The sequence below is a fragment of the Lytechinus pictus genome, chromosome 14, assembly GCF_037042905.1.
Source record: "Lytechinus pictus isolate F3 Inbred chromosome 14, Lp3.0, whole genome shotgun sequence".
NCBI lineage: Eukaryota > Metazoa > Echinodermata > Echinoidea > Temnopleuroida > Toxopneustidae > Lytechinus > Lytechinus pictus.
In genome coordinates, this window is record NC_087258.1 from 9,831,730 (window position 1) to 9,849,912 (window position 18,183).

The following is an 18,183-nucleotide window of genomic DNA, read 5'->3' on the forward strand; positions in this document are numbered from 1 at the left end:
CATTTTTATTAGTCAATGATAATTGGTATATGAAAAAAATCTTAGCTAATGCAATATGACATTTTTTTAAAGCAGTTATGCACGAAGTTTTATGAAGTAAGACTTGAATGAGTCTATGAAATGTTGGTGCATAACGTGTTTGCATTACACTTTGGACCGTACCGGTGGCTTTTGTTTTGTAAACAACTTCATGTAACAAGACGAATCTCGTGATCTCGTGATGGTGAGCACGAAATACTCGAAACTCCAAGAATTAGAAGACGACAGTGGTTTGACATTATCGGATAGGTATTACAGAAGAAACGGAATCGTTGCGAAAATGTTGAGAGGTGGAGCTGTATTTTTACTCGTCGGCATTTTGCTGGCCCTGTGCAGCAGTATATTCGTGGACGGTCTGGGCTACCCACTTCATGCATCATGCAAAATCGATTGGTGAGCTCGAGTAGATCATAAATAACAAGCGAGTTTGTGCATGCCTTGCCTGTATGTAGATTAGTACTGTACATGGCCATGGTCAGAATCTCTGTGTAGATCAAATAATTAGCATGGCCATGGGGGTCTAGGGTAGTTCTTTTGGAAAGGCTCCTGATCTTTTGGCCTTGTGATAATGTGAAGGCTGAAGCTAAGGTTGTCGGAGGAGATAGAGAGAGAAAGAGAGTCATGAGAGTTGGGCATGATGATGGGGGCATGAATTTTAATGTATTTTTAAAATCAGGATTGATGAAAAGAAACAATATATTGTCTATTTTTTTTAATTATTGAGTACCGTGAATCAGACCACGTTTAATCAAGACATTAAATGTCGTTAAACAATTTTCTTGATTTTAATTGCCCCCAAATGCTCGATTTCAAATGAGCCTGGCCTGGAATTCCCCATTTTTCAATTTCAATTTATTTTCAATGTTTTCAATGAAAATCAGAATACATTTAAATATGACGTGATATGAACATAAAACATGTTTAAAGATATAAAAATGGAGGTACCCTTATTAAGCTTAAAGTTTATCCAGTGTTGAAGATATATGTAGTCAATCGGTTGTTAAATATGGCCCCATATAAAACAATATACATATATATATATATATATATTTGCCTACCATATCTAATCTAAAACCAAATGGAACACATTCCGTAAATCATGAGCCCATTCAACAAAGACTGTTTACATTATAGAACTAATTTGTAAGCAGGAGAATATTAATATTGCACATCAGGGGGGCGTTTCATCAACATTTTGGTCCGACAAGTTGTCAGATCTGACATCTTTCCTTGATTTTGATTGGCTGAGACGTACTGTTACTATGGTAACTGTTCGGATAAAATGGGACTTGTCGGATAAAACGTCCGACGAGTCCTTTCATGAAACGCTCCCCAGATATCAGATCTTAAATATTATTCTTATTCAGCTCAATTGAGTTGATGGTGTTCAGATGACTTAATGGGGAAGTTCACCCTGACAAAAAGTTTATTGTAAGAATAGCAGAAAAAAATATTGGTGAAGGTTTGAGGAAGATCAGGGGGGGGGGGGGGGGGAACAGTCAAATGTATTGCTGTATACATGCGTGCCCTGCATGCCTGACCAAATTTTTTCCAAACACCCCCTAAACGTGTTTTTCTCTGTGTGCAAAATAACGCCCTTAACAAGTTTTCATGGGCTTTAATTACATATTTTGACCCCTAAACAAGTCACCAGAATATCACCCCTAAACAAGTTTTGTCTACTTGCTAGCAATAAAACTATATTTAAGGGTATTCCATGCCCCCAGTGCAGTTAGGGTTAAAATACCACAAAGGATAATACTGTAAATAAGTGTCTTCCATAATTCATCAGGTAATAATTTAAAAGCCCCTGGGGAATAAGCTGGGGAAAAAAAACCATATACCCTAAACATATTTGGCTAGTCTTAAGAAACAAGCTTTGGAAAATAAATACCCTAAATATTTTGCCCCACAATTGACCATTGACCAGTCTTTCAAAACCACCCTTTTTCTTGAAAATCTGTGTTTTTGATACCCTTAACGAGTGCACGCGTGGCCCACGTCCAAAACTGAAAAAACACCTGTTTAAATGCATTTTTTGGTCACGCATGTGTACAGAAATATATTTGACTTGCCCCCGCCCCCCAGGGCACGTCTATAGCCCATTTGAGGTGTTCAAGTGCAGTATCTACTACATGTATCTACAAGACAAGACAGAAAGTTGTGAACATTTGAATGTCGAAATCACTAATGCTATACATGTACCTATGGAGATTCTCCCAATGGCAAAGTGACCACTCTGAAAATGTTCCTCAAATACATCTATTTTTGCTCATTCTAATGATAGTACAAACACTTTGTCCATGATATATTTTATGAAACCTCTATTTGTCTTCCTATGAAACTCTTGATCATATGAATAGACTTGTTCAAAGTGACATTTTGTAGAAAAGTGATTGAGTAGTTCCATAAGGGTGATATCACATATCACTTTTTTTTAATCAGGGAATAATTTTCCTGTTTTTTTCATTATTTGCATAGCAGTTTGCTCCACATATTTTAAAAGACAATAAGTCTCTTATGTAGCAAATAATTACATAGGACTTAAGAGACCTAATACTTGATTAAGAGCTGTTTTCTTACGAGTAAAAATGATAATCAACTTTGGTAAGCAAAATTATCCCCAGGCACCCCTACACATGTCAGTTCCATTGCCAATGGGAGGATGACTACATAGTGATCTCAACATTCAAACGTTCATAACTTCCTTATTATTTGTTCATTTTTTCCGCAAACTTTCATTGTAAGAAGATTTAAATTTCATGGGGGCGTCATGGTCTAGTGGTTGTGAATCTCGTCTTTCAATGAGAGGGACATGGATTCGAATCTCAGCCACGGCGTGTTTTCCTTCAGCAATAAATGAGCACCTAACAAGGTGGATATGTGCGCAATAAAAATACCCTATATTATTATTATTATTAAATATGTCCACATTGTGCTGCACTCAACCCAGCTGCAGCTACAGCCGGGGTAATATATTGTGTGCCATTGAAAAGGAAACTGGATATCGGCGCCTCATAATATATATCATTATTATAAATTCATGAATGCAATCGCTCTCAATTTCTCTCTTATAAATAGGATGTTTGGAGTAAACTGTTCGACAGTTTCCATGGATCTTGTAAATCAGATCAAGAAGTGGTCAGGACCAAATAACTGTGATCAAGGGGGAGAGAAGTGCCTCTACTCGGTGAGTTTTCCTCTTGAAATTTTGTTTCCTTCCTGTTGTTCTTCTTAAAGAGTTTACACCTCCTTGCCTTTATGGTTACATATGTTACCATTGTATTTTGTTCATTTATTTTAAATTTTTCTTAGCATCTTCTTTATGATTTTGTTCAATTTGGTCATTCATTTATTTATAAATTTGTTCCTTTATTATGATCATAATCAGTTTAGTAATTATAATAACTTTTATTAGCCACCGCGCTGTAAAAGGCTGCGGGCTAAAGCCAGGGTAATAATATCCAAGTCCTTTGGAAGCGCATAGGGACTTTATGACATAATGTGATATGCGCTATACAAGAACTGTGTTATTGTTATTATTCATATTATTATTATCATGACTAAATTACTAACATAATAGAGGCTACTAGTATAAAAATTTACAAAGTGGTTCTGAAAAGGAGTGTTTGAATGGTGACAGAGATGAAAATTGAAAGGCGAGGAAGAGAAAATAACAGAATTCCAGAGAAGTGATGACTTGTAGGTTGTAGCAGAATGGTGATTGAAGAAGGCCTTATATAGTGAATACTAGTAATAGATGAATTGGTGGGTGTTTCATTAAGTTGGTTGTAAAGTATATATGCATGACTTACACACAATTGGAACATATTCTTAGGTGCTAAAGTACCTGGATATTACACTTATAAATCACAAGAAAAGGTCACCAGTCTCGTGTTAAGTCATTCATAACTTCATGGATCAACAGCTAAAAATGAATCACCCACCAGAGTCCTGTTGCATTAAAGCTACTAAATTGTAATTTGCCATCCAATAGTAACTACCATGGTTACAATGCTGAACAGCCAATAAATATTGAAAATCAAGGATTTCTGCAAAGTTACATGTACTACAATAGTAACTTATATGCAACGGGGCACTGAACTGCACTAATCCTTGCATTAATCCCTCAAAGGGATGCATCGCCCCCTACTTTTCTAAATTAAATTATCATACAAAGGTATATTCATCAATTTTATGAATTTTCACTACACATGTGTATAATTTTACATCTAGTAGTGAAAATTTATAATATTGATGAATATACCCTTGTATAATAATTTGATCCTTCATAATCCTTGACTTTAAATGTTATCAACACTTTGTTTTAATCTATTCAGCTGGTCTCCGTAAACAGTACAATTCTGCTAGCCAAACATGAGACTCCAAAACAACAATACGTAGATGACCTAAGCTTCCAGTTCACACAAAAGGGAACAAATTGCGCAGTGCATGTGAGTATCTAGTGAAGATATTAAATATTTGTATGTAAAGGCAGACATTTACGAACGAGGTATATCAAGGGTCAATGACCATAATATCCTAATATTCCAATGAGGGTTTTTTTTTTACTGAAATGGTTCTCAGGATTTCATTTAGTGGTATTAGGTGGGCTTAGTCTTGAGTTTTAAATATTACAATAGAAAAAGAATATGAGAGCATCTTCATCCTACAGTAGGAGCATATCTTAGAGTACGGTAACAATGACCGTAAAGTGTCATGTAACAAATCGTGGAATGACCCTTTCTGTTTTATGTTTCACTGTTGTTTAATTTTATTTCACGAGGTAAAATGAAATGTTCTTTGCTTTTAAGAAAACTTGTTATTTCTTCTTTTTTTGAAATGTAATATTATATTGTATTTTTCATGTATTCATTTTGTAATTTGTGTTTCGATTGTAATTTACTTCTGATCTTACATACTTTGTACACAATTTTGTGTAAGTGCAATTGTTGCAGTTTTAAAATGAAGACGGGACAAATACTGTCTAACATACTTTATCAACAGCATTTTCAGAAAGACCACATCTCTATATGAACCACTTGTTTTTCCTTTAGTCTTTCCCATTTAAATTATAATAAAATGCCTCTTTTATGTAGAGCTTAACAATATTTCTAAAAAGGTTTTATAAAGACAGCTTATTGGCTGATCTCTATATGCATCAGTTTCACTGTAAATAATCAAATTGAATTGAATTGATTTTGTTACGAAGAACATACCAGCTTTATTTCTTGTATCATCTCTTATGCCGTTACAGGGATATTCAACCTCAGAAACATGGTATGCTGTCCTGGACAAAGGAACAAACTATTGCAATCTTCACAACTTAATCACAGGTATGCTATGAACAGGTTTCTTAGAGGTCGAATATAACCCTTTGATTATTGACAATATGACACTCTAGTTTACATTATAATTATTATTTTTAGTTTCAACAGTTCTGAAAATTAAAGTATTTCTCAAAATTTGGGAAGGACTATAATTTAATGAATAATATTTCTAGTTTTCAGCTGTCCCAAAAATTAAAAATTCCACAGCATTTGGCAAGGACTTCTAATTTAAAGAATTCTTTAAGATTTTAAAAAAGCTAAATGGACAAGGCCCCATGAATTGAAATAAAAAAAAAATACAGTAAAACCCACTGGAATGAAAGCAAAATACAATTAGGAAGCTTCTGTTTTCTCTTATATGACCTCTGCATGTAAAAGCCAATCAAGATTATTATTATGACACAATTTAAAAAACTGCATTTATTTTGTGAACATGTATTTGAATGCAATTTGTTTTTGGATGGGAAGGTTTGTGAGGTTTTGATTTCCCAGTTTGGTGATATCATCATTAATACCAATTAGACATAAGTGGACTGATTTGCATGTTGCAATAATGATGACTTTTAATATGATATTAGAGGAACAACAACAGAATATCATGGTGCAAAGTTACATCATCACAATGACCAAGCTTTGAAATTTGCACTGTAAATGTTGACTTCTTTACGTATTTTTCCCAAATTTAGGAAGTGGACTGGATGAAACAAAGGGCTATACAGAAAATACTAATGACGGCCAGTGTACCCAATTTTCTTCTGCAGATTGTGAGGTTTATTGATAGAATGGCTATCGTTATGATGTGTTAAGCTTCCAGGAGAACAATCTTAGAGAATTAAAATGCTCTCAAATTTGATAACAAATAGAATTAAATGCTAGATGCAATCTTATGTTGCAAAGTACTACTCATTACACAGCGTGCATTTATAAACAAAGCCATATTGATTCATTGATGAATGTTTAATCACACATTTACTATGCACATGTATATTCAAGGTGTTTTGAGTACTGAGTACTAGTGTAAAAACATATTACTTTCATCAAGCAAATATATGTTACAGTTAAACTTGCATATTTAGCAAAGTTTTTCATCGTATAGTGAGGTATAAAGTGAAATACTGCGATGTCCTTTCATCTATGATTGGAGAACTGGACATAGCAGGTTCTTTATCTAGAATTTTCTATTCCATCCTACAGTAGATTCCAAGCGGACAAATTCACCGTACGCCCTGAATAATGGATGAAACTGCTGTCCAGTTCTTCATAAAAAGGACATCTTCGTCGTCCTTTAGTTTTTGATGAACATTTCACATACCGAGTCAAAACAGCCTAAAATAAGCATCCTTTTGCAGTGCATGATGGTACACACTGCTCACTTTCAGTAGGGAAAATTATCTTTTCCATGCAATAATTTCAGCCCTGAAGATTTCATTATTATCATTCCTCTAATTATGTAAGAGATATATAAATTTATTAGTATTATTAGATTTTATGTCTGATATGTACAGAAGTATATGTATGCATTGATTGTAAATCAAAACTCTTGCTTAATTTCTGTAGTAGCGTATAATGATTTTCATTTTACTACTTTGTTTGCATTAAGAAAGAATACTTCAAGGCAATTTCTTGCAAGCTTATGGACACTCTAAAAGGAAAAACAAAGATCTGTAGTCATATCAAAAAATATTCTGAAAATTGATCTGAAAACTTGATATAAATTGCCTGGCTCTATTTTTTCTGTAATGTGTTTCTGTTGATTTCCTTGTAGAATTTGAAACAAGTATTTTTCATGAAATTCAACAATCTTTCACATTAAAAATGATTAAAATGAAAATAAGTTGACTTTCTGTTCTGTCTTTCTGGAGACCCGACATCGGACATGCAAAGCATGCATTATTTACATCTTCCAAGACAAACATATATTTCTGTGATCCCAAGATAAATTTTAATGAAATCCAGAAACAAATTTTTGCCCAATTTTTTTTTTCAACTGATCATTTCCTAACCCTCCCCTCCAAAAAAAAAACCCTATTAAACATTTACATGGATTTTAGATTGTTTATGAGAGATTGTACTTAATTTCTGATTCAATTACATTTACTTTCAGAATTGTTGTAGTACAGGGTATATTAGATGTATTCTACCAAAGATGAAATTGCAGTATATGCATGTACTTAATGTAATCCACTCATGACAGTGATTATTAAAAAAATATTGGATCAGACTTTTTTCATCAAATTGGCAACATCAACAATTTTTTCATCATTTTTTCTGTTTGAATGTTATACAGGTTGTATCTGAAATATTGAAAAAAATGAAATAATTAATTTAGAAATAAGAAGTTTTAAATATTGTCATTGAAAAATAGCCATCTATATTACTTTGGTGAGTTCCATGACATTGCCGTATTGAGGATTGTAGTGATTACTTTTCTTTTGAGCATTCTTTCACAAAATTTCTGTAGCCTTTCATGAATGGGATGATATTAATAGGAAATGTAGGATACATCTGTATGAGAACTACAAGTATGTGTTTCATTTTGTTGTGAAAGTAGTGTAGTTGATTTTATAATAGATTTCAACACAAAATCTTTTTGTATGGTTTGATATAAAAGGGAAAATTCTGCTTGTACGAAGCTCTGCTGATGGAGACCATTCCAAGGCCAATACATTTATTAACATTTTGTATTTTTCTTGTAATGTGTCCAGACAGAAATTAATTCATTTCAATCAAGTTGGTACATGATACCAACATTATAATTCTATTATGATTACCAGAGGTATAATGAATTTATGGACTGAAAACTACTATAATTATCAATTTTTTATGTGATAAAAGACTCCCAAATGTAATATGCAATATTACAATATATAATATATAGTGGAATATTACTGTGACTGGACTTTCTGATTGATGTTTCTTATACACTTGGTATAAATAAAATTGATTCATAATCGGAATTCATATCGTCATTTTATTTATTAAATTAATCTTGTACTTCCAATAATGAAAACTTCATTTCAAAATAGAAATTTAAATGTGATCCATATATGCATTGGTTTATGCTCAAATATAATCTATATGATCATCTGTTTCAAACCATAGTTTTTGTGGATTTTTATCCTCAATTAGGCTTAATTCAGTGCATATATTGAGAAAGTGTCCAAACATGAATGTTCCACACAGCTGCCTTTTTACTTAGATTGCTGAATAAATAAGTCCACAGTTTATGTAAATTAATCAGAACAAACAGTGGACTCATCAATGCTGTAACCTTACAAGCAGCAACAAGCACAAATTTAGTGCGCTGTGATAAAAGTGTGCATTCGTTACTGGATGCTTTCTCTATGTGCTTAATTAAGCGTAATCAATGCAAAATGCACAAGCTCTACATACAAGTATTTTAAACTGGTATGAAACTACAAAGTCACTATCTGAATGTGTGTCTTTCTGTATAGCGTAGCCTTATGGAACACATTCTTGGAGAGAAGACGATGAGACCTGTCTGTAATTTACATAAATTTATTGTGACATATGTACTGTTCTTTTTAGATTATTTCTTACATCTAATATTAAGGGAATTTCAATTTCCTAATGAAATTACAAATCTTCCAACATAAAGCTGAATAACCAGGGAAGCAGACTGGAGAAAGTGTGAATGAAATTGCTAGAAATGAAACAATTTTGCAGCCCTACAAGATGGCTGATATAAATGACAAAATCATGTGAACAGTTTACAGAGAAAGGGCTGTTGCAAGAAAATATTTGCAATAAATTACAAATCTGTTGCAATTTACAATTTAAAGATCAATTTTACAGGTAGCAAATGAGTTTACACTCCATACTGCAGGAAGCATATCAGCAATCAATTTCAAATTAGCAATTAATTAGCAAAACATATGATCAATTTGGGGACCTAAAATAGATTTGCGATTGATCATCGAGCCCCATTAGAGTGCAATTCATAAACATCATCCTCACTTTCTTCAACCTACTGTAAAAGCCTTGTCGCATTGTTCCCTGCAAGCCTTGCAGGTGAGTTGCGAGCCATTATCCACAACCCATCCGCAACAAATTTTGAGCATATTCAAAACCTTTCTGCGGGCAAATCAGACTTGTGCACGCTCCTGCAGGCAACTACTGTACGAGATGTCAATCCGAGTGACCTGACCTGCAGGAAGCAAAAATAGTCACAGGCAAGGCATGCACAGAACGATGTGACAGGGCCTTATACTACTTGGCAGAAATCGTCAACATTACAAACATGTAACAAATTTTAAGCAACAACATAATCAAGAAGTTTTCTAAAGATGGACTGGGAACATTGGCATGATGTAATTCTCCATTTTTTTATCCTGATCAATTGTTGTCTTTGACATCTACCATGAACAGGAATCAGCATCTACCGGTATTGACTTCAACTAATAGGGGTGGAACATATTCTTAGGTGCTAAGTCAGCTACATAATGACATATCAAGCACAAGAATGGGTTACCAGTCATAAGTAAAGTCAATTGTACAGTGTAATGCACGAGCAGCTTACCAGTATGTAACAAATCTACCATGGAAAATGTGCTTTAAATTCGGTGGATTCACAATATGGTGCACAATCTATTGGTTGCAGCGAACAGGCCAAATTTCTAACTTTGGGGTCGACATTGCGTGCAGGCGCAGGCAGTGCACAGTGCTAGTGCTTCAAAAATGAAAACCATATGGCAGGAATTCACCAAAACGGTCAAAATTTCGCAGTGAAATATGCGGTAAAATTTCTCTCCCACCTCCTGGACCCTAGTAAACGGCATATCTGGTCGAGCCGCGTCGGCCAGCGCTGAATAATTAGTACTAGCACGCGCAACTTTTCCCCATGGTGCATTGCGATTTTCGGCCTCTCCGCTGCAACCGATAGATGGCGCACTGTATTGTGAATCCACCGAATTGACTGCTGAGTTTATTACCATGGTATATGTCTTGACCTTAGATAAATACGGACAGCTACCATAATATTAACTTTATCTAAGGCAATGCATATTTCCACGTGTTTAAGTGATGCATGATGGGTACAAATTAAAATGAATTAAAATATTATTTAACTTCAAAGTGTCCTAGTACAGACAGTTCTACTACATGAGACCAAATATTAGAATTGGGCATTTCTGGTTCTGCTGGGCAAGTCTACAAGATGATATCCGACAATATTACCAATGACTTTGATAGGCATTCATAGCGCCCTCTATGGAAAAATATTCTAGTCCAAAACTACTAACCCAGCCTCAGGTTTCCGGCACTGAGTACTCAAGGAATGATCCTGCAGGGTAACCATTCATCTCACCTGGGTTGAGTGCGGCACAACATATCTGAATTCATGAACAAGTACTTGATCATTCTCCATAAATGTGGATGACGTGTTGTTCACTTTATTGCGCAACATTATACAGGTAAACTTGCATTATTCATCCTTCCATAAGCAGAATATTCGCCCAATTCAAATAAATTTTTTAGACCTGGGGGGTGTTTCATAAAAATTTAAGTATGACTTAAGTCGCACTTAAATGCTGACGCGTACATGATATGCAACGCGCGATCTTATTGATAGATATGCAGTAGTGCGCCTCCTCATGACACAATCTGACCAATGCGGTCAAACCTTTCACCCGTGCGCAAGTCGGTATTTAAGTGCGTCTCTAAGTCAAACTTAAATCTTCGTGAAACACCCCCCAGATAATGCAAAACACATGTAATATACCACTTCTATATGGAATTTCTACTGAGTCAAGCAGATTTCTATGATCCCGGGAAGATTTCTGCAGTTCAAGAAGATCCACTACAGCAGAGTTTCCTGTAGATTCATTTTCTGTCCATATGGTATTACACCACCTTTCACTTTCCCCTCATCATTGTCTCTTCATAAAGAGTCACTTTAGTTCAGAACATTCTCAGGACAGGGAGTCGGGGTGTTTCCCCTATAACAGTGTGTCCTCGTTCCTGAGGTATTCTCCTATATCGGCTTGATGGAAGACTATGATGGACATGGGATCGGTGTGTCTGCATTCCTGAGTTGATTTCGCTGCGACTCCAAAACCCTTCAAGAAAAAAAAAAAAAGTAGAGAGAAAAATCAGTCATGAGACACAAGTTGGCTGTCTTTGAAGGTTTGCATGGTAGTGAGACTAGATGATGTTTTTTGTTTCACCATGTAAGAAAGTCCGGAAAAGGACTGTTGGGTAATAGTTCAATTGCTCGAAACAAAGACCACCAGTTCGTCTAAGAACTATTGTCCGAAAGAATACCCAACAATCTTTTTCAGGACTATGTTACATGGTGAAACCAAAAACTTTATCATCTAAGAATATATTACACACAACTTCTAAAATTTCTAAATGAAGACCTCTTTGACCAGGTTGGAAGAATGAAAGTGTGATGGATGGACCATCTGAAAACATAATGCCTGCAGCAACCACCAGACAGTGGGCAGAGGCCTAATCAAGATCCACACTTCTCTTAAAAGTTAATCGGGAGGGGGGAGGGTATTACTAATTTACTACTCTTCATTTACAGCTTGTTTGAATATTGTCAGATTTTAGGCATTCAAAATATTCTGATCATGCTCAAGACCTTACCAGAGGTACGTCACTCATGGAGTAAATAACCACCCCTTGGTACTTCTCGGTGTTCTCCGTAATCCTTCCTAGACCCGACTTCAGAACATGGTTCCCATAGAGAAATGACTGCTCTGCTCCAGGTTTCACCCAAACCTTGCACTGAAAAAAATATAAACATACAAAGCATATTCAAATCTTACAATGTGCGGTGGCCACTTCATTTTGTTTTCAACCATTATTCTTTTGAAAACTCAGATACTAATTTATTAGGTTTCTACCACCCACAGTTCATTAAAGTTTTTTATTTAAAAGTGGCCCTGAAGCATTTCACCGACAATATGAAACTACGGACAAAGATTATATCATGAAATTCTCAGCTCATTACATCAATGAGAAGTGGTTGGGAATCATAAGGAAAAAATGCTTAAAATATCTTATTTTGAATGGGCACCCAATTAAGATAAATCAAAATGTAAAATCCCCAAAGTTAGTCAATAAAACATATTTCAATTTTATATCCTCCACAAAACTTTTAGGACATTTTGTATATATTAATCCAAACATTCCTCTTTTTTTTTTTTTTTGGGGGGGGGGGGGGTAACCAAAATTCAAAGTAAAATTATCATTGAATGAGCAGAGACTCACCTTAGCATACGGTGCTAAATAATCCAGTGCCGTTATGTGAAGCCTAAACTTCTTGGTCTTGGAGAATTTACCGAAGCAAGTTCCGAGGCTGATGAGGTTATCTCTGACAACACTTGCAGCACGTTTCATGATATCCTCACTGTCAAACAATAAGAATGATCCATGAATAAGAAACATACATGGTCCCCCGCAGAATATTTCCCCCTCTCCCTCCAAAAAATCTTTGATAAGGCATATTTACTAGGGTAGACGATTGCCTTGGGTGCTAACCTTAACTGCCTGTTGCCCTCAAAATCCCTCTTTTACCAACAGGTGATTTTTGCAAAGAAGAAGCACCTGCCCTCATAAGGGCTTGCTACAAGGGTTGCAATCTGTCGAAACAGACAAATTTCAACGAGACCATGACACCTTAATAGGGAAGCAATGCCACATATTATTCTTAGAGGAATCAAACTGTTTTACATTATAATAAGGATGCATATAAAATACAATCGATGTACATCTTTCATAATTCATATCATAAAATAGAAAAGAAATATTTAGTGGGTGTTCCCTCATCTTTATAGTTCCCTCATTTGCAATGCATAGAACTGTTAATTTTGATAAATCATATGAAGCATAATTGAGGTTGTCATGAATCTCATATTTAAAAAAAAAATTGACTTTCAAATTTTTGTGAAATTGTCAGCGCTATGACTGTCTGACTTTTCTTTATTTGTTCAGAACAACTTGGTGGACTTGGCAATCAAAGAATTAAATGAAGTGCATCGTCACCACGCCTACCTGACATAAAACACCCTGTCTCGGTGATATCTGAAGCAGTACATCCCATCTGACCTGTCAATTAAAAGCTTGATGTTCTCACCAATACTGTGCAAACAAACAAACAAACAAACATTAATAAAATTAAAACAGAAACACCAAAACATCATTTGAACAAACAGTCAAACACAAAACTTCCATCTTAAATAGTCACCTTGGCATGGCATTTTCAAATTTTGATTGGCTGGAAAAGCTTAGTCATTTTCACACAAAGAGAAGCAGCAGCAGGAGAGGGACTCGGGGGGGGGGGGAAGTAGAAGGCAATGAAGAGGAGAGTAGACAAGATTTGAAGATGAAAATAGGTGGGGAAGAGCAAGAGAGTAGGGAAGCAGATATGAAGAGGGAAGAGAAGAAGAGTAGAACTAGAAGAGCAGGGAGGAGTAGAGGACATGAGTGGAGAAGGGGAGGGTAGGAGCGAAGAAGGAAAAACAATATATGTACGAGGAAAAAACATGAAAGAATAAATATTTATCAAAAGAAAAAAAGAACAATAGAATATTATAAGAACAAAAGAAAAAAAAAAGAATGAAAGAAAGAATAATAATCTTGTTATGTTTACATTGACTAGCACACGTAATTGGTGTCGGCACTTGACAGGTGAATGAACTTTTCTAGACTTCTCGTGGGGAGGAATCTTTGAAAATTGAGGCAGTCCCTGTAAACTGGGACGATCCCATGCAGACCAGCACCTCTACTGACTAAAATGTGAATTGTATGCAAAGAATTATTATTTGTTAAATAATAATTTGTGTATATAATTGTGTTACAAACAGCTCCTCATAGCTTAATTCATCTGAAGTATGTCATCTCGAATCAAAGGTCATGTGTTTTACAGCGCGGCGTGTGGCCGTGGGAACATTCAGCATTTCTGGAAGCAAGTGATCTTGACGTCTGGTAAGAAACCTTCCAATTTATTTTCTTGTCATGAATATTTTTGAAGGTGAAGCCTTCATATGCATTAAGAGTATAAAAAAGGTTTCAAAAAATAATAAATTCTGTATTAAAAAAAAGGGTTTGGATTTTCATCATGATCATCAACCATTTTCGACACGCAGGTCTACGTCTAACCACAACGTAAACGTTATTGGGCCCAGCCATGCCTAACTTAGGCTACATGATAAAGATACAAATTATTAAAAATATCATCACGGTGTCCTCTCAAGGCTACATCGGGGCTAGCCAAGAGGCTCCTAGAGAGTAAACATTCACTACATGTGCTTACTCTCCACGGAGAATATGATAAGACGCATATCCTTGATATGCGTCTTGTATTGTTGCTTTTGTGTAGCTTGGCAAAAAACAAAGAGAACAAGATGACGACGTAAACATCACGGCAAGTGTTTCTGTCTTTTCATAATATTTTTCTCTTTTTTTAATGAATTCTTGTTAAAAATGAAATCAATATTATAGAAATGTCGGGAATGAAGTTGTATCCCATTTACATGATTTAGGGCTAGATCTAGTAGAAGATCGTAATAGTAGAAGATTGTTATAGTAGAAATCTCGGGGGCGAAACTTTAAGTTTTTTCGCGGTAGACCCAGAGCGCTCAAAAACTTGAATTTTGGGCATATTTTTGTGTACGCCCTCTATTGGTGGAAAGTATGTATGGCAAGACAATTTTCATTTTTCAATCTCTATTTTATATTAAGAAAAAAATAATTTAAAGAATCAAATTTACTTAAGAGCCAAGTTGTATGATGAATAGGTGTAATGGAAACTCTCAGTGTAAAAAAATCGGCGCTAATGCAGTTTCGCACCGGCCGATTACCAGCATACCTCATTACCAATCCTTGTTCCCAAATGTCATAACAAGTCTCTCAGTCACATTTCGAGGTCAATATACCCACCTCTTTTCCAAATATCGCGATTGGGAACGGCTGTATTTCAGCTTTGATCTCGATGTCGTTGTTCGAATCCTCAGACATCACTTCGCGGATCGCTTGGATTCGCCGTAATGTTGATATGGACTGAAGTTAGCAACTAAATCATGCGAACATGTGGCGAACAAACTGCCAGCATGCTGCAGGCGAATCTTTTGGTCGCATAACTTCAGTCCATATCAACATTATGGCGCATGGCGAATCCAAGCGATCCCCCGGAGCGATCCGCGAAGTGATGTGTGAGGATATTCGAACAAAGACATCGAGATCAAAGCTGAAATACAGACATTCCCGATCGCGATATTTGGAAAAGAGGTGGGTATAATGACCTTGAAATGTGGCTGAGAGACTTGTCATGACATTTGGGAACAAGTATTGGTGATGAGGTATGCTGGTAATCGGCCGGTGCGAAACTGCATTAGCGCCAAAAAATCAAGCATTTGTCATGTTTGTCCCAAAGTCAAAGAAAGAGAAAATAAGCCAAACATTGCCACCCTTATTTTGCCACACATGTATACTAATACTAACCTCGCAATACGTGTGAGTGCACATGGAGATACAACAGAGAAAAAGGTTATATCATAACCTTGTTCATTGAATGAGTGCGTACATGGAAAAATTTATTTTAATTAAAAAAAATGTTAAAGAATAAAGTTAACACTCCTCAAAACAGACATGACAGACGGCTGCCAGCTGTCTAATGAATTGGGACGCAATCCCTGGCTCCGTGGGGAGTAAGCACAATTATTTTTAGTTACTCTCTAGGAGCCTCCTGGCTAATCGGGGCGGGGATGGTAATAAATATGATTTTTACTGGTTCGATCCACAATTACAAATTTAACAAACAGGAAAGTGAACGAGTGGGACTGGATCAGTCTACACTACAGACAGTACAGAGACCAGAGTCAGGAAAATTCTCTCTAAAATAGAAGGAAAAAAGAAATGATATGAAAAAAATCATTAGCTTACTATTTTGAAAGTTTTTCGAACAACGTCCTGGTTTCCTCTTCCGTCAAAGGGCGCATGATGGGGCAAAATAAAGTGAAATCCGCTCTCCAATTCTAAAATAGCAGCACACGATTGCACATGTGTGACCTTTGCCCTCTTGATGCGATTTCTGAATTCCGCTTCCGATCCGGGGACTGTCCGTGAACGGCTATGGCGAGCGATTCACGCCAAATCAACAATTCCCACTCACTCGATTTACTCGTCTCAGACAAGAAGGGCATGGCCATGGGAAGCGGCCGGGTGCTGGGGGTGAATAAGCACCCACTGGAAATTAGGTTGGTATGCTAAAATGTAGAGATTTGACCCCAATCCCTCAATTCAAGAGCGAAAACCCTTGGAGATTAGGTTCGTATAATAGAGATAAGCTAAAACAGCAACAACAGCACCCGGCAACAGCAACCTTAATTACTAAATAGCTAATTCATTTGGGACCCCCTTTTTTGCTTGTCATTTTTTTCCGACCAATATCAACTTCAGGTTAGACTAGTGACTTTTTTTTATAAAAGGTTTTCTTGTTAATAAAACCAACATTTTTCTTTAAAAAATATTTTCCAGTTATATATGGGCCCCTAGGGAATTACAAGGAAAGTTTAAGAGCAACAATTACTAGAGGCAGCTAGCTATCCCTCTATAGATAAAGTTCATGACCTATATACTCATTTGTGGTCGGGCGACAGGGTATTTGGTGGTGCGGGGGAGGAGTGACATGAATCACCTACACATCTCTCATTGATGCTCCTAGCTCTTTCTTATCTCTTCCCTTTTCTTTCACTTTATTCTCTCTCTCCTCCCCCTCTCTCTCAGTCCCCCCCCCCCCAATATATCACACCTCGATCGACTGGCGGCACGTAATATATAGCTATATATATTTCATTAATTCGTGATAGATGCCTTCATTGTAATTTACTCTGTTCCTTAATAACATAGGAAAATTAGATTGAACTATATGTTTCATGCTTTTATCAACACATTTTTATGACAAAAAAACTTGCTCCAAAATAGAAAAATGATCCAAATTCTACACTCCACTCAGCTCAAACCCATGTTCAGGATAAATTTTTAAAAAATGCGATTCACAATATGGCGAAACTTATAAGCCCAGGGGAAGGTGACGTCAATTGGATTTATTCCGATGTTTTACTGATTTAAAGCACTGAGTAAAATTGTGAGCATGTAGTGGCGAAAATATTGGTAAAAATTCTTCAAATTCTCGCGTGATAAAAAGGGCAAAGTTCGTTCAAGTTCCGGCTATATTGAGAAAGTGCTGTTTACCTCTACATGTATGTGCACGAGCCCCCTTTCCGTTTCCTTTGCCATTTTTTTTTTAGAAATTGAGTGGATTTGAATATATGGATAGAAATCAAACAAGAATAATGCCGACAATCTCATCGATCGAAATCAGTAATAAAATAAGAAAATTATAGCATTTAAAGATTTGCTTATTTTATTTTTTGCAGGACTTTCTGCATTTTATTCATAAATCAATAACAAATTAAAAAAAACTTGATACAATAACAACGACATAAATGAGTACATTTTTGTGTGACAATCGAAAATATAAATAATGTATAAGATTGAAAACTACATAAATGAAGCATGTATAGTAAAGTGGGTAAAAAAATGCAGGGCCAGCTATAATAAGCAGGTAACTGCTTGAAATAATAGCAGCCATGAGGGAGGGCTATGGGAACCGTAATAGGTGAAAGTATGAAAGTTTAGATATTAAGTGGGGATTGATAAGATAAAGTTTTAAAAAAGTGCGAGTGAGTGCTATGGGTGAGTGCAGGTGATACATTTAAGAATACTTAGAAATAAGAAACTTTTTCAATGAAGCTTTAAAAGAAAATGAGACGCGGACTGTTTA

General features: G+C 35.8%; 2 protein-coding genes across 2 annotated transcripts; one reads left to right on the top strand and one right to left on the bottom strand.

Moving 5' to 3' along the window:
• The first annotated feature begins 109 nt into the window (after positions 1-109).
• LOC129276268 (uncharacterized) lies at positions 110-8,326 on the top strand. The gene is made up of 5 exons (XM_064109461.1): positions 110-432; positions 3,121-3,229; positions 4,380-4,493; positions 5,297-5,375; positions 6,056-8,326. The coding sequence occupies exons 1-5, from the start codon at positions 221-223 to the stop codon at positions 6,145-6,147; spliced, it is 606 nt and encodes a 201-aa protein (XP_063965531.1). The 5' UTR covers positions 110-220; the 3' UTR covers positions 6,148-8,326.
• Positions 8,327-16,434, bottom strand: LOC129275915 (60S ribosome subunit biogenesis protein NIP7 homolog). Its single transcript, XM_064109462.1, has 5 exons — positions 16,281-16,434; positions 13,392-13,478; positions 12,609-12,747; positions 11,982-12,122; positions 8,327-11,446 (listed from the first exon to the last, which is right to left on the bottom strand). Exons 1-5 carry the CDS (start codon positions 16,334-16,336, stop codon positions 11,327-11,329), a joined length of 543 nt encoding a protein of 180 aa, XP_063965532.1. The 5' UTR covers positions 16,337-16,434; the 3' UTR covers positions 8,327-11,326.
• Positions 16,435-18,183: the final 1,749 nt, after the last annotated feature.